This window comes from Typopeltis vanoorti, chromosome 2 (assembly GCF_054136105.1).
Source record: "Typopeltis vanoorti isolate ZY-2024b chromosome 2, IOZ_Tvanoo_1.0, whole genome shotgun sequence".
Taxonomy (NCBI): Eukaryota; Metazoa; Arthropoda; class Arachnida; order Uropygi; family Thelyphonidae; genus Typopeltis; species Typopeltis vanoorti.
In genome coordinates, this window is record NC_143550.1 from 69,056,482 (window position 1) to 69,082,871 (window position 26,390).

The 26,390-nt window shown below is 36.0% G+C and overlaps 1 protein-coding gene across 1 annotated transcript in view; it reads left to right on the forward strand.

Annotated features, from left to right (window-relative positions):
- Window positions 1-26,390, forward strand: part of LOC150109143 (toll-interacting protein A-like) — a 128,611-nt gene that overhangs the window by 74,916 nt on the left and 27,305 nt on the right. The window contains exon 6 of the mRNA XM_090401657.1: window positions 12,425-12,515. Within this exon, the coding sequence (XP_090257783.1) occupies window positions 12,425-12,515 (91 nt within the window). The remainder of the gene's footprint in view (window positions 1-12,424; window positions 12,516-26,390) is intronic.

A 26,390-nucleotide genomic window follows, 5' to 3' on the forward strand; every position in this document is an offset into this window, starting at 1 on the left:
CCGTATATCTAATATCAAATAATAAATTTCTTTCAGTATGATTTCACCTGCATTCTATATAAGTTCTACTATTATCCCATCTACTCCTGGGACTTTAAAACTTTTAATTTGTTTTATTATTTCTACTATTTCTTTATAAGCTGGTTCTTGAATTCTTTCTTCCATATTTCTACAATTATTTTATATCTTCATATTCCTTATTTTCTTCTGCTGTCCTTATAAATAATTCCTTAAAACATTCCTTCCATCTTTCTTTAATTCTTTCTCAGTTAATACTTTTCCTTCTTTATTCTTAAATCCTATCATTTGTGTATCAAAATTATGTATTAACTGTTTCAAATTTCTCTTTTCTCATTATGCTGCACTATTTGTTCCACTTTCTTCTCAATTCTTTCTTTTTCTTTTTACAAATTTTATTTGCCTACTTTCTTTTCTCTTCATATTCTTCTCTATTATTTCTTGTGTTCCTTTATAAATACTTTTTCCTTGCTTTGTTTTTCAATTCAGTTATTTCCTTACATTCTTCATCAAACCATTCATTTCTGTTTTTCCTATACCCTCCTATTTCTTCAGCTGCATTTATGATTGTTTGTTTGATCGAATCCCATTTTTCTTCTACATTCTTTCCTTTTTCTGTTGTTTTAATATTATCTGTTATTTTGTTGTGATATTTATTTCACAATAAAATAAAATTTTATTTTATTGTGATATTATTTCTCTATTTTGGAATGCTTCAGTGTTCCATTTCTTTATCTTTTCAGTTTTCTTTTGATCTACATTTAATATTCTATATGTAAATTTAATTTTCACTAACATATGATGAGATTCACAATTTGTTTCTCACTATGCTCATTAACTGAACTTGCCTAAATTATCGAATTTAGGACATGATCTATTTGATTACATTCTTTGGTTGTTGGAATAATCCCCAAATGTAACTTCTTATGATGTTGAAAACATGTACTCATTATTCTAAGTATTTGATATTGCTAATTGTATAAGTCTATTTCGTTTTCATTGGTTTCTTCATGCAAACTATGCTTTCCATTTACTTCATGAAATATGTCTTCTCTCCCTGTTTTTGCATTAAGATCCTCAAATATTATCATGGCATCATTTTTATTTATTTTTTTCACATGTTTCTTGTAAATCGTCATAAAATTGATCTATAACAATCTCATCATTTTCAATCAGGGCATATACATTAACAAAAGTGATGTTACGAAATTTTCCTTTAATTCATAACTTGCAAATTCTTTCATTTATTGGTGTGAATTCTAAATTGAATTTAATATCTTATTTCTAATGATAAATCCTACTCCATAATTTCTTTGTTCTTCAGCACCACTATAATACATAATATAGTCTTTATTTATTCTTCCTTTTCCAATATACTTTGCATTTTTCCTATCTGTAATATTATTCTAACATGCCATATTCCAAAATTCATTAACCTTATTCTTTTCATATGTCGTTACCTTGAAGTTAGTCTGGGTTTCAATTGTTTAGCTTTCTTAACAAGAGAGATTTTTTACAGGAATTGGTTGTTAGCCCATTGCCAAAACCCCCAACCTGGAGGACCAGGCCTCTACATTTTTGTCCCCTGGAGGTAGAGTGGCCCAACTATACCTCCAGGCACTGGGTAACCATTTTAGTCACCTCTGACGACATGCATTGGCTACACTGGGACTATTCTTTGATCCCGGTCACCACACGGGGGGGGGGAACTCCTTATTATTCATATAATAGGCTAGAGGGCCAGACGGTCGTATTTTCAGGGAGCTCCTGAAAGCTAAGCATAATTTTGAATGAAAATTAGAATATAGGTTAAAATCATAACGTAATATTGTCTAATTTCGGTAGCTTGTTGTGTCTGTGTGATTTTGGTGCGAATTCCGTTATTTAATTCAGTATTTAACGATACGTTTCATAGATTTGAATATGGCGCCAATGCAACATAAGATAATGGCAACGGCATTGTTCAAAAACTATAATGTGAGAGAATTTGTCCAATGTGATGTGTGTGGAATGTATGCATTCCCAAATGAGGCTGGAGTTTGGTTTGAAAGTGATAGTGGTGGGAGAATGTGCAGAAAGTGTAAGCAAAGTGAGGAGTTGAAGTATGTGTCAGGTTGTGAGACAGTTATGGTTGAAGAAAGCCAGAATGAGAGTGAAAATAGTGGCTTGATAGGGAATTGCGATGTACAAGATCGCAATGAGAACGCTGATCTAAGAAAGAGTGAGAGCAACTATACAGAAAGAAAATGGTTTGAATGATAAAAAAAATGAGGAATTATTTGTAGAAAGTGAGATCGCTAGGTTGCGTGCAGTGATACAAAATGCGCAGCTGCAATTAGAGCACCTGCAAAACTCTTTCCAGAGTGATTCGGCTAACATAAATAAACAGCGTAAGAGTGGGAGAGTTTCTGAAATGAAGGAAAGAGTGTTGTATGGTGACTCGTTATTAAGAGGATTGATGGATGGGAGTGTAACTAAATCATACTTACCGAGTGCAAAATTTAAGGATGTAAGTGAGAGTATTAGTGCAGAAACAGAGGGTGAAAGAATTAATAATTGTGGCGGGTACGAATGTATTGAAAGGTGATAAATTTTTTATGAGAGAGGACTTGAAAGTATTGTTAAAGGTAGCGAAAGAAAAGAGTGACAGAGTTAAAATGGTGAGTCTGTTGCTGTGGTATGACAGAGAGGAGTTTAGGAGGGCCAAAATCGCAAATGACATTATGCGCAGGTTATGCAGACGGTGTGGTGTGGAATTCGTGGACATGTGGAATGAATTTGATGGGCGAAAGGACTTATACAAGATGGATGGACTTGGTGTGTGGAGACTGGAAAAAGTGTTGCTGAATGGAGTGAAAATGGATGTGCAGAACAAGAGAAACTAACTACCAAGGGGGGGGGAGTGGATATGCAAACTTCAGTGAGACAGTTGAGTGTAAAAATGTATATAATGTACCCAAGCCAGCACTAAGGACAAAAAATGGGAATGGGACATTTAGAATAAGGCATCAAGATAGGGGTGGGACAAAGGGATCACTGCATTTCATGTATACTAATGCCAGGAGTATTAGGAACAAGAAGGAAGAATTTTTGGCCTTGATTGGCTCTTCCTGGCCACAGGTTATTGGCATTAGTGAAACATGGTTGACGGAAGATGATATAGTTAGTGGGATAGAATGTGTAGGTTATAGTGTGTTTAGGAGGGACAGGGAGAATAAAATGGGGGAGGGGTGTTATTGATGATAGCTGATGAACTGCAGCCAAGGAGAATTGAAGTTGTATTGCAGGATAGCAAAAGTAGCTCATTTGAGGCTATTTGGTGTGAGATTGAGACTGGCAGAATAAAATATACAGTTGGGTGCTGCTATAGACCAGGTGATGGAATAGATGGTGGAGATAGTATGCATAAACAAAGTGATGAAATGAGTGGAAGGAGGGTAATTATTATGGGGGATTTCAACTATGGTAACATTGATTGGAAGGAGGAGAGGACATGTGAGGAAGGAAATGGATTTTATTCAATTATTAAGGGATAACTATCTGAGACAGCATGTAATTGAAAATACTAGGGGTGTGAGAGTGCTTGACCTGGTAATAGCATCTCACAATTTGACTGTAATGAATATGACCATGTTGCCACCTATTGGTGAGAGTGATCATAAGGTCTTGACCTGGGAGGTGGCTAAAGGTGTGGAATTTTTGATTAAGATAGGATATATGTGGAATTATATGTGGAATTACCGTGCTGGCAAGTTTGACAAGCTTAGGAGATTGCTTGAATCAGTGCATGGCATGTACAACTGCCAAGGGCTGGACGTCGATAGAGCATGGGAAGTGGTCAAGGAGCATTTACAGGAGGTTATGGCTGATTGTATACCTAGGGTCCGAATAGTAAAACAAGTAGGGGTTAAATGGATGAATAACACCATTAAGTTTGAGCTGCAAAAAAAAGAAACAACTGTGGAGGGAATTCAAAGAAAGGGTTGACCTGCAGGCACATGAACTGTATAAAGCGCAGGCAAGAAGGGTAAATCGAGTGTGGTAAGAAAAGTAAAAGCAGATTATGAAAGGAAATTAGCCATGCAGGCTAAAGAGAATCCCAAACAGTTCTTTCAATATGCTGCAAGCAAGGAAAAAAACTGTACGTGGCAAAAGGATTTTGAGGAATGATGATGGTAAGGAGGTCACTGAACCAGTCGATATAGTGGAGTTACTGAGCGTGCACTTTGCAAAAGTATATCATCCAGGCAATGACATTGAAAAAATGAAGGAACCATTAGTTTATACGGGAATTGTGATGAATGAAGTGGAGGTGAATAGTCTATTACAGAACCTTAATGTGAATACATCTGTGGGATTGAATGGTATACTGGCACGGGTCTTGCGTGAAGCAGCTAAGGAATTATCAGTGCCCTTGACCATGTTGTTTAATCTGAGTTTCGGGTCTGGTTTAGTCCCGAAGGCGTGGAAAGAGGGGAAAATAGTTTCACTGCATAAAGGTGGATCCAAGACTACGGCGGCAAATTACCGACCAATCAACATATCAGGAGTCATTGTCAAGGTCTTGGAGAAAGTAGTCAAGGGAAAAATACAGGAATGGATTGATGAAAATGAGATACTGTACAGGGGACAGCATGGCTTTGTGAAGGTTAGATCATGCCTCAGTAACTTGCTCAAGTTTTATAACAAGGTGACGGCAGAACTGGATAAGGGAAATGGGTTTACAGTGATACTGCTGGACCTGGCAAAAGCGTTTGACAGGATACCACATGGAATTCTAATCCGTAAACTACAACATATGGGAATGGATATAGGGTTGGTGAGATGGATAGGTGGGTGGTTGATGGAGAGATATCAAAGAGTAGTTTGATATCTCTCCATCTCAGGTGGAGATAATCTCAGGTGGTATGGTCACTTGAACAGAATGGACGAGGAAAGATTAGCAAAACAAGTGTTCTCTGCCAGGTTGGCAGGAATACGAACCAGAGGAAGACAAAGATATAGGTGGATCGATACGGTACAGAGTGCCTTAGATGATAGAAATATAAGATCTGATAATGTTGGAGTCTTGACAAGTAACAGACTGATTTGGAGGAAAATTGTAGATAGGAAGTTAGTAATGATGTAAATTTTTCATGTAGTAATATCCTGTACACTCCTTGAGGATACATGTCAGGAATTTGATGATGAATAATCACATTTCATATATTTTTTTTTTTCTGAAATGATATATATTATTTCAGAAAAAATTAAAAAATAATTCTCGTGATTGTCTTGAGTAAAGTCTGTGATACCTCACCAGGATTGGAAATGCATAGATTTTTCATAAAGCTTCATCTTTATTCCTCATTTGATTTCCAAAATTGTAGAAGGATTAGGATTTAGGATTAGCAAGATTTCAACAAATCTTGGATTTGTGAAAACTAAAGTATTTTTTTGCAAAGAGGGAGTTAGAAGAATAGATGTGAGATAATCAAAAATTTTTAGAAAAAAATTTCCTTATTGTATTTCCTTAAATAATATATATACTTTGTTTTGCTTTTTCCAGTGGAGTACAGTGCTGTGTGTGAGAAATATATTCACTATATAATATACATCTTCACTGCATTGCAAATAAAAATCTTAGTGTATAAAAATTAACCTATGTTTTATATATATATATGTGTGTGTGTGTGTGTGTGTGTGTGTGTATATATAAAATAAAAGATCGCATCTTGTTAGTCTCCAACAAAATCTTACACATTGATTTGCTTGCTAAGAGCTATTTCAACGTATGTGTAACCAACAGTGCCCAACAGATTATATGATCATACTTTATAATTGTTGGATTTGTTTCTCCATGTAGTTGTTAATAGTTAATAAACTAATGATACGTGCACGTGCATACACACAAACTTTATTGGTAATTTTCTGCAAAATAAACCACTTCCCTTTTTTTTTTTTATTTGAGTAAAGCTCTTAATAGATTCACACACACATGCATAACTAGTTCATAGGATGATATGTAATTCATTCTGCACCATCCATAAATACCACTTAACTGTAAATTACTGGACAGTTTATTTGACTGTAACAAGTCTATTTACATTCATGCTTATCTTATAAGCAGAGTGTGCATTTCTGATTATTGGAGTGAAATATAATTACTTATGCCATTTACAAATTTTAAAAGACATTGTTTATTTATGGGGAGAGGGATATGGGATGAATAAAATGTATCGGGATGTCAGTTTAATGAAAATAAATGTAAGATTTTCAAATTTGGGATCCATACCTAATTGGAGTTATTGTTATTATTATATCGGCAACTCTATGGAGTCGTTAGACTCATCGAGGGAGATCCTAAACATCATGCCAAGCACTATCTAACATTTGCACAGTGTCTATCATACTTTTCTTGGAACTCATCGCAGTCATGGCACCCACAACAGAGTCTGGGAACTTCTTCCACTCATTCACCACTTTCGAAGCAAAAAATCTGGTCCTCACACCCATGCTTGCTGCACTCTTGTTCAATTTCCAAGGATGTCTCCCTAGTTCTCCCATCCCAGACCTGTCTTTGATCAGGTCATGTCTGAATTTCTGTGCTCAGATCTGGTCACTGAGATTTGACGGGGTTGAAATAATTGGAGATGGTGCAGAGATGGATAATGAAAATGATATTGGAAATGAATGTGCAATGTTGGGAATGAGGATGGATTGAGGGTATGCAAACTATGGAGTTTGATAGAGGAATATGATTAAGAGATTTAAGCTAGTGAAAGGTTATTATCAGATTGACACTGGAAGATTTCTCAGATGGTAGAACGAGGAGAAGGAACAGAGATAATTGGCAAGGCCATCCCTGAAAATTGCAAAAGGAAGTAATGGTAAGAGGTAAGTTTTTTGCATGAAGAGTGGTAGGGCAATGGAATGCATTGTCTGAGAGGGTGGTATGATAGGCTTCGTTTTGTCTAGCATTGACCTTCCATGATAAGTCTTAAGATTCCAAGGTCAGGAAAATAAAAATAATAATTATAGAATTTCTCTTAATGATTGGTGAATTATACAATTAGAAAGCAAGAAGTCTTTTCCTTTCTAACTTTGATTTTTCTAGAAAGCACATGTAATGATTTGTTGTGCCTAAGAGATGGCTAGTCAGTAATTTGTTGCATCTCACCCCCATGGGCAAATGCCAAACAACAAAATTTGTCTTGCCTAGCATGAACATGTTAACAATAAACTTCTCATTTCTAGACTCTTCTCATTTGTCCTATTGTAGTGTCTATCAAATTCCCTCCCTTACCTAACACACTTCAGTCACACCTGTAGATCTGTGTCTGTTTTGTTGTGAGGACCATCTGAACTATATGAAATTCTATAAGCTAGAATAATTTTGACTTACAGAACATGCCATCTCCTCCTTCAGTCACACCTGTAGATCTGTGTCTGTTTTGTTGTGAGGACCATCTGAACTATATGAAATTCTATAAGCTAGAATAATTTTGACTTACAGAACATGCCATCTCCTCCAAATTTAGAATTTTTTGTCAAAATTTTAAAGCCTTACATAAAAACCTTATTTCTGTGAAGCAGTTAAATAAAGAAAGCTGTGAAACATTGCCATGTTACATCATAATCTGAATAGATCTGATAAGCTGAAGTTATCCCCATTTTGGGAAGCTCTTCTTTGATAGCCTATCCTGGTTAATTTTTATATTTCATTTCATTTGATTTTTTAAACACACAAAAACATCATTGGGAGTTCAGAACTGTTGAGACTGTGCTTCTCTGCTTATTCACATGAGATAGATGTTCTCATCTTCATTTCATCAATTAAGTCACTTGTGCCGTTTTGAATTTTTGAATTCATACTGAAGATGCTTTTGAAACTTGGGCAACCAGGAGGGTGAAAATTTTATACAATTAAACTTATATATTACTCATCATTATCCCATTAGTAGCATGTTGTTTGAAACAGGGTCCTTAAATTAATGGTCTATACATAGTCATTCTATGTATGAATCCATAATTTTGATTCTCCTATGAGAGTTATTCTTTCATCACTCCAATTTATTTAGTTTATAAAACTTTTTCAACTGTTTTGTGCTCTGAAGATGATTTGAAATTCAATGAAATAGCAGCAGCCCAATAAATTATTTTATTCTTGTGTGGGTTGTCAGTTTGACAACTTTAAAAAAGCCAACATGAAGTTAACACCTGAAAATAAATTGTATTATTTGCATAGCATTCTAACATACCATAAAGCAAATTTTAACTGAACTGTGTTCTCTGATTTGTTGAAAGGAAGATCAAGTTAAAAAATAAAACTTAAATAATTTTCCAGTTCAGTCAAATCTATATGTATATTATGCTGTGCCTCCTGGAAAACAGTCAAAACAAAACAAAAAAAAAAAGTGTGTGTGTGTGGGGGGGGGGATTGTGAAAATTTACAACCTCAATTTGGTAAGCATTTAGAGTAATCTTTTCCTTATAAAAATGAAAGTTTCTTGGGTTCATTTATTTTTCATTCATAGTTTTCTTATCATGAGCTTCCTGAGTGATTCTATAAGCTTATAATGTGAAGTATGAATTTAAAGATACCAAGAAATTATATACTTGGTTTAATCTGTAAAATACCTGTGGCTGTAATATATTTGCAATATCTTTTTACTACCCTGCCTTGTCCTTGGTTGTCTTTAATGGTTGGCCATCTTAACTTCTCACTGTTGCCATATATACCAGGTGATCCAAAAGTCACAGAAAAAGTAATAATTCGAAAAGTATAGATAGTAGCACGATGCGGTTTTCACAGAAAGACATGGGATTTTTTTTAATAAGGAAAAATTTTATTGCCAGAATAGTTACATTTGGCACCGACAGGTTGCACTGTAGTGGTCCTGGAACTGCTACCTGTCACTGTTTAAACCATGAGGTATGTAAATTTCAGATGTAGTAAATACTGAAGTTAAACTTTCAGCATTTAATGTTTATTACTGAAGTTAAACGTTCTGCCAAGGTGAGGTATGTTATTGTTATGAGATAAAGCACTTGTAGTTAAGCTGTATTATCAGAACTCCGAATGTGCAAATTTGGCTTTGCGCACCTATCGTTCGATGTGGGGTATTAGAAGTGGAAAGGGATTGATGTCTTGTTCCTCACTGATAGCTATGATGAAAAGGTTTGACGACACTGGCAGTTTAGAAGCACGTGCAAGAAGTGGGAGACCCAAAAAAAACTATTGCAGTTGTGCACGAGGTCGAGCACAAGACCGACACACAATCGGCAGCTTCCGCACATGGGGAATGCAGTGTGCGTGAAATTTCAAGACGTACTGGCATTTCGTACAGGACTGCGTAGCGATCACTCAGGATCATCCTCAAGAGGTATCCTTACAAAATCCAACACGTACAGGAACTGAAACCATCCGATTTCGAGAGACATCATGAACTGACAAGGCACACTTTTCGCTTAATGGAAGTGTAAATGCACACAACTGCTGCATCTGCGCGAGAGAGAACCCACATGCGATTGTGGAAACCCCCTTTGCATCAGCCAAAGGTTACAGCATGGTGTGGGTTCACTGCGTCATTAATTATAGGCCCCCTTTTTCTTTGAGGAAGTCCACAGCAGTACTGTTTCTGTCACAGGCATGTGTTATGCAGTGCTTTTAAGAGACAGCATCATTCCCTCCTTGCAAGAGAGACAAGCGCTCTATAGTGTAACATTCATGCAGGATGGAGCACCTCTGCACATCACAGGTCCTGTCCAGCACCTGCTGCAATCGACATTTGGCAATGACAGTGTCCTCAGTCGCTCTTTCCCGCACGAATGGCCACCAAGATCTCCAGACCTTACACCTTGTGACTTTTGGTTATGGGGCTACTTGAAGTCACAGGTGTACAGAGGTCGGCCGACGTCATTGGCTATGTTGAAAGAAGCTATTCGCCATCATGTGACAGGAATTACAAACTGAAACCCTCTTCAATGCCGTGCAGGGTGTCCTGCCGTGTCTGATGTCCATTCTCATGAATGATGGCTGTCACATTGAACATTTGTAATCCTTGCTACATTGCGAACTGTGCTGTGCCACTGCACAAACTACTGACACAACTGAAGTGCCACCTGTCGGCGGCAAATGTAACTATTCTGGTAATAAAATTTTTTGTTTATTAAAAAAAGTCCCATGTCTTTCTGTGCATTTCTGTGAAAACCGCATCGTTCTACTGTCTATACTTTTCAAATTATTGAATTTTTACTTTTTCTGTTACTTTTGGATCACCCGGTATATGCTTATACTATATCTTATATCCCATGCTCTATAGTCTAGTAAATTTATTTGTTTATCGACTGCGCCAGCTAGACTATATATTGAGTGTGAGAATACGAGACATTAATCCAAAGACAATGCAGATATCGTATTCTCTGCTTTAATCTATTCTAACCTTAAATCAGTTCACACACAAGTTCAAATTTTTTAAGGACAGTGCATTGACAAATTAGACTTCAGTGTGTTGTTTACAAACTGTTTATTTAACCCTAAATAGTATTTACAGTATACACACAAAGTAGTTACAATTTCCTTACTACTCTAAACTTTAGCTCTGAGCTAGTTTAAGATCTAAATGTAATATTACACGATTATGAGACAGATGCTGGTTAAGCCTAAATTACCATTATTTATACAATGTCTCACAAACAATTTACATACAATATTTGCATACATTCAGTAATGCAACTACTTAAAAGTCCCTTTCAGCAATCAATCCTTCACATTATCTTAGTATTCCAACATGAGGATCTTCTTATCTTTCTCTATTTCTTTCTTTGCTCAAGAAGTCGATCGGCCTTTTCTTTATTAGATCTTCATCATAGCTACGTTATGTAGCTCCTTTTCTTCCTGACAACTCAATACAATGTTTCCCTCATGGTGGCAATGCTAGTAAATTATGAACGAAGCTTCTCTTTCACTCTCGACCATGAATGGCATTTCTCAAAGCTTGTTATGTGCTCACCTTTGGGCATGTTGATGTCATTTTTTGCATGCTTTTTGAATTCATTGTCCTTCTTGTTGACCTTACTTGTTGTTTCAAGTAAGAGAAAGCATTGAAAATATTGGGATAAAATTCCTTTCTGATGGGGCGCCTTATATAGGGCCTAGATTTCGTTATTTTTCACATACGAGCATTTCTCGAAACTGGTTATGTGCTCACCTTTGGGCATGTTGATGTCACTTTTTGTGTGCTTTTCGAATTCATTGGCCATGGTACTGGTTGACTTTTGGATGTGATGACGTCATTCATCACAAGTCTCTGTAACTTTCCACTTATAGTAATCCTTAATTCTTTACAATCTTACTGCTAGACTTGCTGACTCATGTGCCACATTATTGTAACAAAGACGAACACAACTAACAAAAAATATAATTTAAACGAATATTTAACAAATCTTTTTAGTACATTTTCCTGAATTAAAAACCATGTAAAACCAAACATGATGAGTAATGAAGTTACTTATCATGAGAGATTTTACAAATCCTTTATCCAAGTGTGTAAGCAAATAAAGTTTGCGCTGAAGTATTTTTCCACTTGGTTATACTATAAATTAAAGATACCAAGAAATTATATACTTGGTTTAAACCTTTATCTAAGTGTAAGCAAATAAAGTTTGTACCTGAATGTCCAAATCCTGAAGTATTTTCAGGACTGGGACAACTCGTATATAGAAGCTAATGACTTCACATCATTTCACATTAAACCAAGTATTGATATATACTTTCATATCTGCATAGAAAGGTCCCATCTTTGTGAAGCAACTGCATAAGTTTTTTAACATCCATATATTTATATATATATAATATATTTTTTTTAAATTATGAAAAGCCACATCACATTAATGCTTTCCGTTTTTGGCTTCATAAAGACTTCACAGAGTCATGGAATATTCCATGACTTATGGGACCGCCTTGTACAAGTTAAAATTGGTTTGAATAGCATCTTATATAATACTGCTAGACTAACTACGAGCGACAGCGAACATTGCTTATCTCAACTGCTTCTCGAACCTTCAAGATCATTCATGGTGCAAGCGCATCCTGCTGCAATGAGTACATGATTCACAGCGCACCTTGTCTTGTTTTTTAATAGCCACACCTCGTAGAGTGTGGCTGTTAAATAACGAGACAACTAGTAAATTGCAGGCTTTTAAATAACCTGCAAATTGAATTAAAATATTCCATTTCCTATATGAGAGAAAATCTTTAAAAAGATTAAATTTTTTTAATTCTTTTTTTTTTCTCAGATATTTCATTTTGAATACTAGCAAGAAAGTTATTGAGGAAATTTGACATAAATAGGTACAAAATTAAACTGATCCCAAATTATTATTCCTAGTATATTATTAATTGAAATTTGTTTTTTCTTTTCAGAATGATGTACCTTTATATCGACAACCGGTAATGGTTATGCCATCTTCTCCTTATTATAGTGTCATTCCTACAGTACCACCTTATGCACCAGGTCTGTAAGAATATTCATCATTTATGAATATTTATCTAATTATAGATATTTATCGTATTTTATTTTATTAAAAGAATAAAATAGATTTTATAAGATGTTGCCACATGTGGTATATTTTGTCCTGAGATTCACGTGCTTGTCTTGTACATGCTATCAGAGTAAGAAGGCAGTGACTTGTCTCAGATGTAATTTTTATTGCAAGCTTCATTTGTTATCCTCAAAGTAAATTATACTTGCAAAGAAGTTATATTATTTTTTTTAAGTACCTTTACCCAAATGTTAGTTTGGGTAAAGCACTTTCATGACTTAGGTGTGAAGTTCCTCAATGTGCAAACTTATTTGCTTATACTTGATTAAAGGATTAAACAAGAATATAATTTAAATTAAGGGGATAAAAATCCCTTATTATTTTACAGCCAGTATGCAAAACTCTAAGATCGAAAACTACGATGTAAGAGTTTCATGCTGACGAACTATCGGCGAATCCAAGTGTAAGTGACCACCTGGTAGTACCACACCAAGGCAACTCAAAGCAAAGGTGGAGCAAGCTCCCTCGCTATCCTTGATATTTTCTCATAATGTAAAAACACGCAGCTCCTAGGAGATGTAATACTGCTTTACATTATGAGGAGAGGTCACTACCCAGACTGGTTTCAACCTTTTTTGAAGTCTCATCAGTGAGTAGCTAGACCTGGATGATATCAAAGTTTAAGTGAAAAGAACTTGCATACCTTCACTATACGAATGCCAAAAAGGTGTGCCCATATATTATATTATAACTAAGATGAAAAGCCAAACGGCTATTTTTCTGGCGAAGTTAACTAAATTAAGGGGATAAAAATCCCTTATTATATAAGGTATAATAAGGGATATTATATTATTTAAAACTCAAAACTCTTGTTTCGAGTCGCCTTGGTGTGGTACTACCTGGTGGTCACTTACACTTGGATTCGCCGATAGTTCATCGGCATGAAACTCTTAGATCGTAGTTTTCGATTTTAGAGTTTCGCATACTGGCTGTAAAATAATAAGGGATTTTTATCCCCTTAATTTAATTAACTTCACCAGAAAAATAGCCGTGTATCTTTTCATCAAGAATATAATTTCTCGGCAAATATAATTTAAGATGTAATTTTTTTTGTTCACAGCAAAACTATAGATTGTTGGCAAATTAAGAGGAGTATGAGGTACTCAGGTACTATAATCATTGCAAATAAGTGCTGCTATGGACAGACTGGGATATCAGCAGGATAAAATAGCAGAATGAGATTTTATCATTAACTCTGAGAATAGTTCTGTTTTCTTAACATTCAGGAAGAGCAGAAGGGAAGAATTGTGTGGTGTATTTGCTTAGGAGTTGGAATACAAAAAAAATGTCATATTTTCTATTTGTTTAATTAGAGGCACATGATGAATTTTGGTTTACTTTCTATGGAAACCAAACTATATGGATATTGTGTGTGGTGGTGGAGGTGGGGGAGGATCTATTGGTTTAGGATATGTTTTTTGTGAATCCCATTCATAAAAGATTCTAAATCTTTTCACATCTTTTTTATTATAAATAAATTCATATATTTTATTATAGATATCATACAATTGTTAATATAGATGGGCTAAGATTAGTCTGGGAATTCTGCTCTAGAGAACAAACATGGTATTTTTTTTCAAGCAACTTCAGGTCTCCATTAAGTGAAGAATGCATTAAGCATTTCTTTTTCATTACACAAAGACTTTCACAAACAACCATGCAGCAGTGAAATTCAAACCCGCCCAGTCTATTAGCAAAACAAAACTGGTGCAACACAACATCCGGCACCAATCACCATACTAGGAATTCCTTTCAACCGCCTAGGTAAACTTGAAAACGAAGAAGAAATAATTAAGAAAATCATCTGTATAAAAGAAACCTGGCAATCTGTACTCCTAACTGCCGCTGGAAAAGCACAAATCATCAAACAGTTAATGATCCCCTTGATAAAATACTATACAACTCAATTTCCTCTCAGCAAACTAAAAACTAAAAGACTGGAAGACATTATCTACAGCTTTTTCTGGAACAATAAAAAGGCAAAGGTTAGCAAAGACAAATTGGCCCAAAGAAAGGAACAAGGAGGTCTGAACATCCCAAGAATAACAGATATGCTTTCAGTAGAGAAAATTATGCAGGTAATTAAGATTATGCAAACTGCACACCCCTCCCATGAAATGTGCCAGTACTGGCTAGGAGTAAAGTACAAAATGTTCACAGGCCAAATCCACATTGTTGAAAAGGCAAAAATTTCATCAGAATACTACAGAACCATATCTAGACAAGCAAGAATCATCACCACAAAGAAGAAGAAACAACACCTTCAAGAACTAAAAAAAGAGGACATATTACAGGCAATTAGTAACATTCCAACAGACACACTCCCCCAAGAAAAGGAAAAATGGAAACACTGCTACTTCAAGTACTTCTACTTCAAGTTATGTAACATCCTCCAGATATAATTTTAACTGGAGGATGTTACATAACATCTTACCAGTAAACACAAAACTCCTGAAATGGAGAATACTTCAAAGTGCAAATTGTGCCTTTTGCACCCTACAAGAAACCCAAGAACACCTGTTCTATGAATGCTCAATGGCAACACAAATATGGGCTAATGTAAGCAGCTTCAACATCCCCACACTCAGAAGGAACGAGCACTATACCTGCAAGACCTACCAGGGGAAAGGAAGCTTGAAAAATCAACTATTCTGCTTACTAATTGTAATTAAATATCACATTTGGAAAATCAGGAATATTGTAACATATGAAAAACAAAAGAAAACAATAGAGGATATTAAAAGAAGTTCAAGAGCCTCAATCAAAAACTACCTGAGACTACAGTTAGCAGAACTGGGACCAAATCTTTTCAGGAAAAGATGGAGTTCCCCACCTGCATTATGCTACCTATCTGAAGGCAACATCATTCTGAAATTCCCATGACCAATTCCAAGAAAAGTAAACAAAATGCACAACAACCCTCTTTTTTTTATTTATTTTTATTTTTTTTATTTGTGTGTTTATTCTATTTTTTAAAATTAAAAAAAAAAATTTTTTTTATCCCCAAAAATTCTCACTTTTACAATTGATTATAATTTAATCCTAAACAGATCTTTATGTTAGCCTGGCCCCCATGCTCAGGTTTAATCAACCTTTTAGGTTCTTTATTTACTTAAAGCGTATGGTACTATACTCTTAAATAATGCTACCAGAGCATATGTTAACCAGGCTAATAAGCACACCAATATCTCTATCACTTTCAGAGAAGTGTTCGCCCAAGCCTCTGACATACACCTAATAACCAATGTGAATGCAGAGGTATGGGAATGAAAATCATTATTCAAAATTCCCAAATAACCAACACCTGAGCAACTCTCTGGATGCAGAGAAGAAAAGCTAGTTATCTTTATCCCTTAACCAAAAAATAATAATTAAATAATTATTAAATAAATAATTAAATTAAAAAAATAAATTAAAATAACTTAAAATAAAATTATATAACATAGGAAAAAACACTAACAGTAAGGAAAAACACCAAACAAATTATAAAAGACAATACTGTCTAGTCCATTGAGTTGCCAGAATCCACTTTTGGGAAACTGTCCCTCAAAACTAGAGAGAGTCCCTTAAAAGTAAAATTAAATAAGAAATCCTATATGATCTATAATTATTCAACCCCCCCCCATCTCCTTCAGGACAGACCACTCCCTTCATCTTTCCTGTCTTCTTCTCTTTTAAGCCCATAGCTTCATAAGAGACTGTCAACCCTGCCACAGGAGCAAAAGATCTGTTCCTGTAAGAGTTGATTACAACCTGAAAAATATGCAGACAATGTCAGTACTCAAGAAACAAGATGGCAAGCAACTAAGGTACAAGTGATAGATAGTGATGGAAAGTTGCTGAAACCATTCTACTTATGACTTTGTAATGAATACAACCTTCTCTGGTTTTGGTGGATGAAAGTCCAATACCACTAACAAGAAGGCACTAATTATGTAATTAGTAAAACAGAGATCTGGTATTCAAACAAGTCTGTTAGGTGGAGAGCAGTAATGCTGTCCATTACTGCTCTCCACCTAACAGGTAGACAGCAGTAGTTTAAAGTATACTCAGTTTAAAGGATTTCTGTATGTGAATGGTACAATAAAATATTGTGGATTGAAACTATATAAATATCAGTGGTGTTGCATGCCTATTTGGGTTGGGTGTGCTGCCATGTGGCTTATACAACCTGTGCTACAAAATTCATGCCAGTTTGACCATATGGGTGCATTTTTATTGATGTATGAAAGTTTTAAGAATGCATAATGCATCGGCACTCATCTTAATTGGTCCACTGCAATTAATTATAGGATACCTTTTAATTTATCAATTAATGTAATTTTTAAATATGGAAAGCATAAAGGGCAAATGAACAATAGCTATGCTTCACACATGCTGTTTATGTGAGAAGCACAAAGAGTTTATGCTTAATGGGGAGATTAGATTATCATTGACAAATACTAGAGTGAGACACGGATAATTTGAATTTTGATATGATTTTTAAATACAGCCATATAATACGCACAGAAATCAGAAAATCGCCTGGGAAATTATTATTTTCCAGATTGAACCAAAGAAAGGCTGAAATAACTTGTTTTGCTTACTTATACAGAAGTTCCAATCTCCTTCGACTATAATCATATAATACGCAAAAGCTCTAGCAGAAAATGGGAGATTCATTAGATCGTAAGCAGTATTTCCCATTGTAAATATGGGCAAAAAAAAAAAGTTATTTATAGAAAATCATATATTAAAAACTTGTGTATATTGGTGTCCTACACATATCGTAATTCTTCTAGCAAGGCTTATACGTTGGTCATACATAACTGGTAATTGACTTAAGGAATTTACAATGCAAAAAACAGATATTAATTAAAGGAAACTTAATGAATGAATACCTTCAATATTTCGGCAACGTCACATTGCCATCTTCAGGAACATACAAATATGGTATGTGCACGCAGGCACTAACAAAAGCAAATTAGGAAGAAGGCAAGAAACTAATATTGTTCTTAAAGTCCTAATGGTGCCCCCTAGCAGGCTAAATGGGTTGTCTTGGCTGTTGGACTGAAGTTCTCATGATGTAAGTCTCCCAAATTTGGGGCAGTCTCGTGCACCCAAATTTCTTGACGTTTGGAACTTTTTTTAGAGCTGCTGATGATTCCACGAATAATCTTTCGTATTTGAACTTGCTGCAGTGTATTATTTTAGATTACTTCCAACGAATTCTATGGCGGGTATCTATGGCATGGTCTGCAAGCCCAGAGTGGCTGTACTGGTGAAACCTGATGTAGTCTTTGTGTTCTGAAATCCTGATATTCGCTGTCCTGCCTGTTTGACCAAAGTAGGACAATTTACAGCTGCAAGGGACCTGGTATACACCAGGTAGGTCTAGGGGAAGTGGTTGGGCTTTGATAGAGCGGATAAGAGATGCCAACTTTTTATATGGTTTATAACAAGAAGTTAGGTCATATTTTTTGAGGATATTGGTTATTTTCTCAGAGGTGCCCCGGATGTAGGGGATGGTGATAGATTTAGTGTAATCTTTATTGTAAGGGGGGGGGGTTGATTTACTGGTTTTAGTATTTTTTGGGGGGTTGTAACCATTGGCTAAGAAAGTGAGCAGATTAATTTTGCACTGTTATATAGTGTTTTTATAACTCCATATTGTTGTGAGCGTGGGGGGATTGTTGGTGAATGTATCTGCCTATAAGGGTGGGTTTTCTATAAACAGAGAAAACCAAAGTTCCATCAGGCTGGCGAGTGATTAGTGTCGAGGAAGGGGAGGGTGTTGTTTTCCTCTTTTTCCAAGGTGAACTGAACCATGGGGTGTTGGTTGTTTAAGTGTGTTAGGAAGGAGTGGAGTGTGTCTGAGCCATATGGCCATATAGCAAACACATCATCCACGTACTGAAGCCAAATAGTTTTTGTGGGGCAGAGTTTAAGGCTTCAAAGGTCTCCATAAAGAAGTTGGCCAAGGGTGGGGAAAGTGGTGAACCCATGGATGTCCCCCTCTATCTGTTTGTAGAATTTTCCTTGCCAAACGAAATAGCCTGAGTTCATTGTAAACTGAAATAGGGCTGAGATGTCCGGTGGACATTTGGCTTGGATGAGCTCTAGAGTTTCCTTGAGTGGGACATTTGTGAATAGGGAGGAGATGTCAAAACAATATATAAACAAAATGTGCCATTACGTCCCATAGTGGATGGCATTTATTCCCCCACATATAAATTAGCCAAACATTTGGCCAAAGCGCTCACACACTATACTGGCAACACACCATTACACATAAAAAAAAAACAGCCCACTTCAAAGCCAGTATAGAAATCCTCTTGCTCCAACAACATAATGGTCAGTTTTGACGTCTCCTCCCTATTCACAAATGTCCCACTCAAGGAAACCCTAGAGCCAAATTTCATCCAAGCCAAATTTCCGCCTAATATCTCAGCCCTATTTTAGTTCACAATGAACTTAGGCTATTTTGTTTGGCAAGGAAAATTCTACAAACAGATAGAGGGGACATCCATGGGTTCACCACTTTCCCCACCCTTGGCCAACTTCTTCATGGAGACCTTTGAAGAGAAAGCCTTAAACTCTGCCCCACAAAAACCCACTATTTGGCTTCGGTACGTGGATGATGTGTTTGCTATTTGGCCACATTGCTCAGATACACTCCTTCCTAACACACTTAAACAACCAACATCCCACGTTCCAGTTCACCTTGGAAAAAGAGGAAAACAACAACCTCCCCTTCCTCGACACTAATCACTCGCCATCCTGATGGAACTTTGGTTTTCTCTGTTTATAGAAAACCCACCCATATAGGCAGATACATTCACCAACAATCCCCTTCCCCCTCAAAACAATATGAGGTTATATAAACACCATATAACAGTGGAAAATTAATCTGCTCAGATGACAATGCCCTAACCACTGAACTAAACCACATCCTCAACACTTTCTTAGCCAATGGCTACAACCCCCCAAAAATACTAAAACCAGTAAACCCCCCCCCTCCTCTTCACAATAAAGATTACACTAAATCTATCGCCATCCTCCCCCCCCACATCTAGGGCACCTCTGAGAAAATAACCGATATCCTCGAAAAATATGACCTAACTTGTTATAGACCATATAAAAAGTTGGCATCCCTTATCTGCTCTATCAAAGACCAACCACTTCCTCTAGACCTACCTGGTGGTGTATACCCGATCCCTTGCAGCTGTAAATTGTCCTACTTTGGCCAAACAGACAGGACAGCGAATATCAGGATTTCAGAACACAGACTTCATCAGGTTTCACCAGTACAGCCACTCTGGGCTTGCAGACCATGCCATAGATACCCGCCATAGAATTTGTTGGAAGTAATCTAAAATAATACACTGCAGCAAATTCAAGTACGAAAGATTATTCATGGAATCATTAGCAGCTCTAAAAAACGTTCCAAACCTCAACGAATTTGGGTGCATGAGGCTGCCCCAAAATTGGGAAACTTACATCATGAGAACTTTAGCCCAGTAGGGTGCACCATTAGGACTTTAGGAACAATATTAGTTTCTTGCCTACTTCTTCCTCATTTGTTTTTGTTAGTGCCTGCATGCACATACCATATTTGTATGTTCCTGAAGATGGCAACGTGACGTTGCCGAAATATTGAAGTTATTCATTAAAGTTTCCTTTGATTAATATCCGTTTTTTACGTTGTAAATTTCTTAAGTCAATTACCAGTTACCTAAACATATCAGTTCACACTTCATGCATGCAAAACAGATGAAACTCAGAAAACAAAAACAGCAACTCATGACAAATGAGAACATTCAATTGGATTTGTTGACATAATAACCAACCAATCAATATTCACTGATTTCTGGCTGCTATTGTCTTAGTGTACACCTTGTCTTGCCTTCTGGGTAGTTTAAAACCACTGGAATGTTAAGAATTTGTTCTGCTGCACCATCTATACGTCTGTTCAATTGGCTCAAAGGGATCTGTATTTGTGACTGCACACCCAGGCTATTAATGAAATGTCAGGCAATGTTTACGCATCAAAAAGTGTCTTTTTCATGAAGTATTAGCATATTGTGTTTAATTTTAGGAATCGCATGAAGCCAAGAAACAATAAATGCAAAAATATATCTGTGATATTGCTATTTTGTGGGTGTGTGGTGCACACTGAATATACACCCTCTGATAAATGACTATATAAATTCAGCCATGAATCATATGTGCGTGCTTATGACATTGATGTAACAGAAAATTACAAAAAAAAAATAAAAAACTATTTATTCATTGTGTAGAATTTATGGAGACATTAGAGCAGTTATTTCAGGTTTACATGGTGGTCAGTATTCATTATTAAAAATTTATGGGCACAAAAATACCTATGCTGGAGCAATTACTGTACTGACAATTAAGAAAATAACACTCAATGTTTCTGTGTACTGTCATGTTCTTATGTGCACAGACAATATCCATAAGTGTCAAACTTTACATTCTTAAACTAGCCTGACCTATGGTGTGGGGAAAAAAAATACACACAATACAATAAATAATAACAAAAATTATTTTAAATTAAAAATTAATTACAGTGGAACTACATCTAATGCATCTCTACAGTCTTGGTATCTTAAGGTTTATTTGTGTAGAGTGTTGTCTTTTTGTTTTGGATGCTATGTAGATTGTAGATGGGTCTTCTAGACTCCTGGAATTATTAATCCACCATTCTTGTTGAGACTAGTGTGATGAATCAGCATCTCAAAAGCTTCTTGTAATTGTCTTTCAAACCAGGTTTTGATGTGCGTAGGGACTTGGTCCTTTCCAGTTAATTCTGCGACAGGTTTGGAGCACATGGTCTTGACAGGCCTGTTTTACTATAGTGATGGAATTGAACATGGCATTTAAATTTGCTTTTCTTATTAGAATTGTGCATCCTGTTTCTCCAGGGTAACTTGCAGGTATACACTGGATTTTTAAATCCTTTAATGAGCTAAGTATACTTTTTTAATTTTGCAGGAGGATATGGCTGTTGGATTTTTGTAAACTGTTTTATCTGTCATTGCATTATTGTTGAAGATCTTGTGAACTATTTTTTTTTTGTTATCATTCTTTATAAAGGTTCGGCTAATAATTTTATATTCCTTCTTCAGTGCCTTCTCATCATAACAAATTGTTAAGGCTCTAAGTTTGAAAATGCTGATGGCTCCAAATTTCTGTTTTGGGTGGTAGTATGAATCTGAGACCAAATGTTTTTAGATAAATAAGTTTAATAAACAACCAAAGAAATATAACCCTACAAGTTTCCTAAGTTGTCATTTATATTGTTAGGGGATATTAGCAGGTGTACAAAAAAGAGATTAGAAACGATTAATTACACATATCGGATGTTATCAACTTTATAATTGCTACACGTAAATAAGTAACCAGAATAAAAAGCTTAAATTAATTATTATTGTACACATGTTAAAACAATGCTTATTGCTTTTTTTGGAAATTATGGAGACAACTACCGTGTTTGAATAAAAACTTTAGTTTATTATTACTAAAATTTTACAATTCGACGTTTCGACCTTTATGTCAAGGTCATCTTCTGGAGCGTACAAATATACACGATATACACAAGAAACAAGCTATACTACAATCATACTGGTTCGTTAAAGACACTGACTAACTGCTACCACAATTGTTGGCCTGACCTCTGGTGAGGGGGGGGGGGAAATAATAATATACATCAACGCTAGAGTCCTATTATTTGTGTTGTCTACTATATACATATATTAACATCATTCCAGCCAGTTGGAGTGGAATGGTTTCTAATACTAGCGGATTGGCTAGAGTCCTAACTTATGTTGAATCTTTCATATTAGGTTGGCTGAATGTGTGCCATCCAGATCCTTGGAATTTTCATACCATCTTTATTGTTGATATTTGGGTGGTTTATCAGGATTTTGCAGGATTCTTTACATTTTCTTTCGTACCATGTTTTTGTGCGGTGTAAGGAGCAGGTGCTTTTCCAGTTGATTTGGTGTAAGGTGTTAAGTGCATGGTCTGAGAGGCCTGCTTCACCATAATGGTTATATTTAATGTGTCTAATGTGTTCTTTCTTGCGTATAGGGATTGTCCGTCCTGTTTCACCAATGTACGGTAAGTTACAGGTGCAGCGGATGCAATAGACTCCAGGATGTGCTAATGGGAGGAGAGGATCCTTAGAGGAGCTGAATATGGTTTTAAGTTTAGTGGGTGGTTTAAAGGTGGCATTGAGGTTATAATGTTGTAGGATTCTGTTGATTTTTTCTGATAACCCTTTAATGTATGGGATGGCTATGGTTTTACTGTAATCTAGATTCGTTTTTGTTGTGGTTTTATAGAGTATTTTATTGACAGTATTTTTGTTATAGCCATTGTTTATGAATGTGTCACTAAGGATTTTTAGTTCTTGTTTCAGGGCTTGCTGGTTAGAGCAAATAGTTGTGGCTCTGTTTTTAAGGGTGTTTATGACTCCATATTTTTGTGCTGGGTGGTGGTATGAATTCCCATGTATGTATTGGCCCGTGTGTGTCGGTTTTCGGTAGACCGTGAAGGATAGACTGCCTGAAGGAAGACGTGTAACTAGTGTGTCTAGGAACAGGAGCGAATTTTGGATTTCGATTTCGATGGTAAATTGTATGCGTTCGTGTTGTTTGTTTAGGTGGCTGAGGAATGTGTTTAGCATTTGTCGCCCACGCGGCCAGATCGCGAACACATCGTCAACGTATCTGAGCCAGATTGTCGGTCGAAGCGTGGCGGAATCAAGAGCCCTTTGCTCAAAGGTTTCCATGTAGAAGTTCGCGATTGGGGGGGGATAATGGTGAGTCCATGGCTGTACCTTCCTTTTGTAGGTAGAATTTGTTTTGCCACACGAAGTAACCGGACTTTAGTACGTGGGCAAAGAGGGCCGTAATGTCGGGCGGAAATTTGTTCTGTAGTAGTAGAATTGTGTCATTGATGGGGACATTAGTGAAAAGGGCAGAAACGTCAAAACTGACTAATAAGTTGTCTTTGTCGAGTGTAATGTTTTTGATTATGTTTATAAAGTGTTGTGTGTTTTTTATGTAGGAGGGAGAATGACCTACCAACTCCTTGAGTGTTGCCGCTAATTTCTTGGCTAGGTGGTAATTGGGACTGTCTATTCCTTCCACTATTGGTCGAAGGGGCACATTTTGTTTGTGTATTTTCGGAACCCCATATATTCTGGGGGGGGGGGGCGTAATGGGGTTTGAGTTTTTTAACTGCGTCTGGTGGCCAAGAAGTGACGGACTTTAGTAGTTTTTCTGTTTTGTCCTTTATCCTCTTTGTTGGGTTATAATTTACCATTTTATATGTGTTGTTATCGGCTACTAGTTGGTTCATTTGCAGTATGTATGTTGACATGTCAAGGACAACAGTGGCACTGCCTTTATCAGCTTTCGTTATTATTATGTTTTGTTTGGCTTTTAACGATTTAATTGCTGCTAATTCTGTTTTAGTCAGGTTGTTCTGTATGGTTTTCTTGGTATTTAGGACATTACTGGTTTCTAGTCGTATTTTGTCTGCTATATTGTTAGGTAGGGATCTGATGCCTCTTTCAATGTGGTAGATAAAATCTAATTTGTTTACCTTTTTAGGTGCTATTGCGTAGTTCAGTCCTTTATTCAGCAGCGTGAGTTCGCCGTTGTTCAGGGTGTGGCTTGATAAGTTAATCACATGGTTCTTGCTTGTCGGTGGTTGGTCGCTCCTTGTCTCCCTTGTTTGTTGTTCATTGTTGTTTCTCGAGAAGGAAGTCCTCTGATTGGCCGCCATATTTTGCCATTGTTTCAGTCCTTTTTCAGTCAACCTGTGGAATTTTTTCTTGAGTTTTTCTTTGTTCTTTTCCAGGGTATGCTTGGCCGAATTGTCAGTAATTCTTTCAAGTGTTTGTAGAATGTCTGGGTTAACATAGTTCGATAGTTCTGATTGTAATTTAGAAACTAGATTTTGTATTGTAGCTAGGTTTCGGCAGGCTGTTTGGATCTGTTCTCTAAGCATTGCTTTTTCTGTGCGGTCATAGATACGAAGTGCCTTAGCGGACGTAAATTTATTTTTTAGCCTGATGCAGATCGGAATGAGGTTATTGTCTCTGCATCTCTTTAAAAAGGCCAGCCGATTGATCAGGAGAGAAGCCTAAAAGTGTTGCGTGTTTTTTATGTAGGAGGGGGAATGACCTACCAACTCCTTGAGTGTTGCTGCTAATTTCTTGGCTAGGTGGTAATTGGGACTGTCTATTCCTTCCACTATTGGTCGAAGGGGCACATTTTGTTTGTGTATTTTCGGAACCCCATATATTCTGGGGGGGGCCTCTAAAAGAAAAGAATGCTTATTGCTACTGTCACATTGCTGCTCTAACATTGCATGTGTCATATCCTAGGTCTGTGGCAGTTAATTTTTAATAAAAGCTGACCAAACTTGGTGTAGGATTAAGCTTTTTTTTTTTTTAACATTGTGTGGGGATCTGTAGCATTTGCAAGGATTTCTTTAACTTTCTTGTGAAACAATTATGATCAGTATAAGGCATTTTTGTTTGTCACCAAACCACTTGATGGCCTCTGACATTTGTATGGGATGCCAAACCTGATTTATGCTGTTTTCTTTTTCTGACATCTCTTGCATGTTCAGACATACAGATTTCTCCTGATCTTCCTGTCTGGCCTACATAGCAAGTGCAACGAATCTCATAAACATTTGGTTTTTTAATGGGATATGGAGGTTTTGATGGACGCAAGAATTGGGATATGCAATGGTAGCAAATTTACATTACATTGATGATATTTTATTATTATTTGGTCAGGAATAATGGATGACTTAATTCATTTCAGAGACTATCTGAACAGCTTGCATTCCAATATAAAATTCACTCTTGAACTGGAAGATCACAAAAAATTACCATTCCTTGATATCCTTGTCAAAATAAATGGAAAAAAAAAAAAAGTCCTTTTCAGTATATAGAAAACATATCGTAACATTAACATAATCAGTGAGAAATCCCAGGAACTACATTTAAAACATGAATCAAGTCATGTAGCATGTGATAATCCTAATAAGGTAATCCTGTCAATTCAGCTGCAACTAAGACATAAGCTAGTAAGCAGCTGAATTGACAGGATTACCTTATTAGAGTTCAAAGGAACAATTGGACTATATTTATCAGAAAGAAACCAAACAAATATTAAATGTAGAGAAAATGGTTTTGAATGTTGAAACTTTGCATTCCTTCCCATTTTTAGTTTATTTTTATTTTTTAACTTCATGAATCTAATAGTTCTGAACTGAAATTTCTATAAAGAAATATTTCAAAAAGATATTGATTTCAGGTGATGATTTTTATGAATTTTGGCTTTTAGTTCCTTTCTGATATTTATCAAAGAATCTGACAAATCTCTAAACTAATGGAGATCACCATTCAAGACACTGTTTTAAATTGAAATGCTGCTGGAAAAAATAGAATTTATTCTACTTTTTTTCACTAGTATTTATTTAACGAATCTGTATTTCCATGAAAGTACCACCAGTGATACTGTTATATCGCATAAAAATTGAGAAAGGATGTTCTTTTTAAGATTTTATTATCTTTGTATTGTCTGCAGGCAACTTATTTTGTTTTTGTCCTTGTCCTATTTTCTTATTCACAACATCTTTTTTCAAAATCAAATCTTGGGGAAAAAAATCTTTTTTTTTGTTACAATGAATGGATTAAAATTTTTTCTGCCTACAAGCTTTCATTATATTCATGCAATCATTGGCTGTAAAAATTCTTT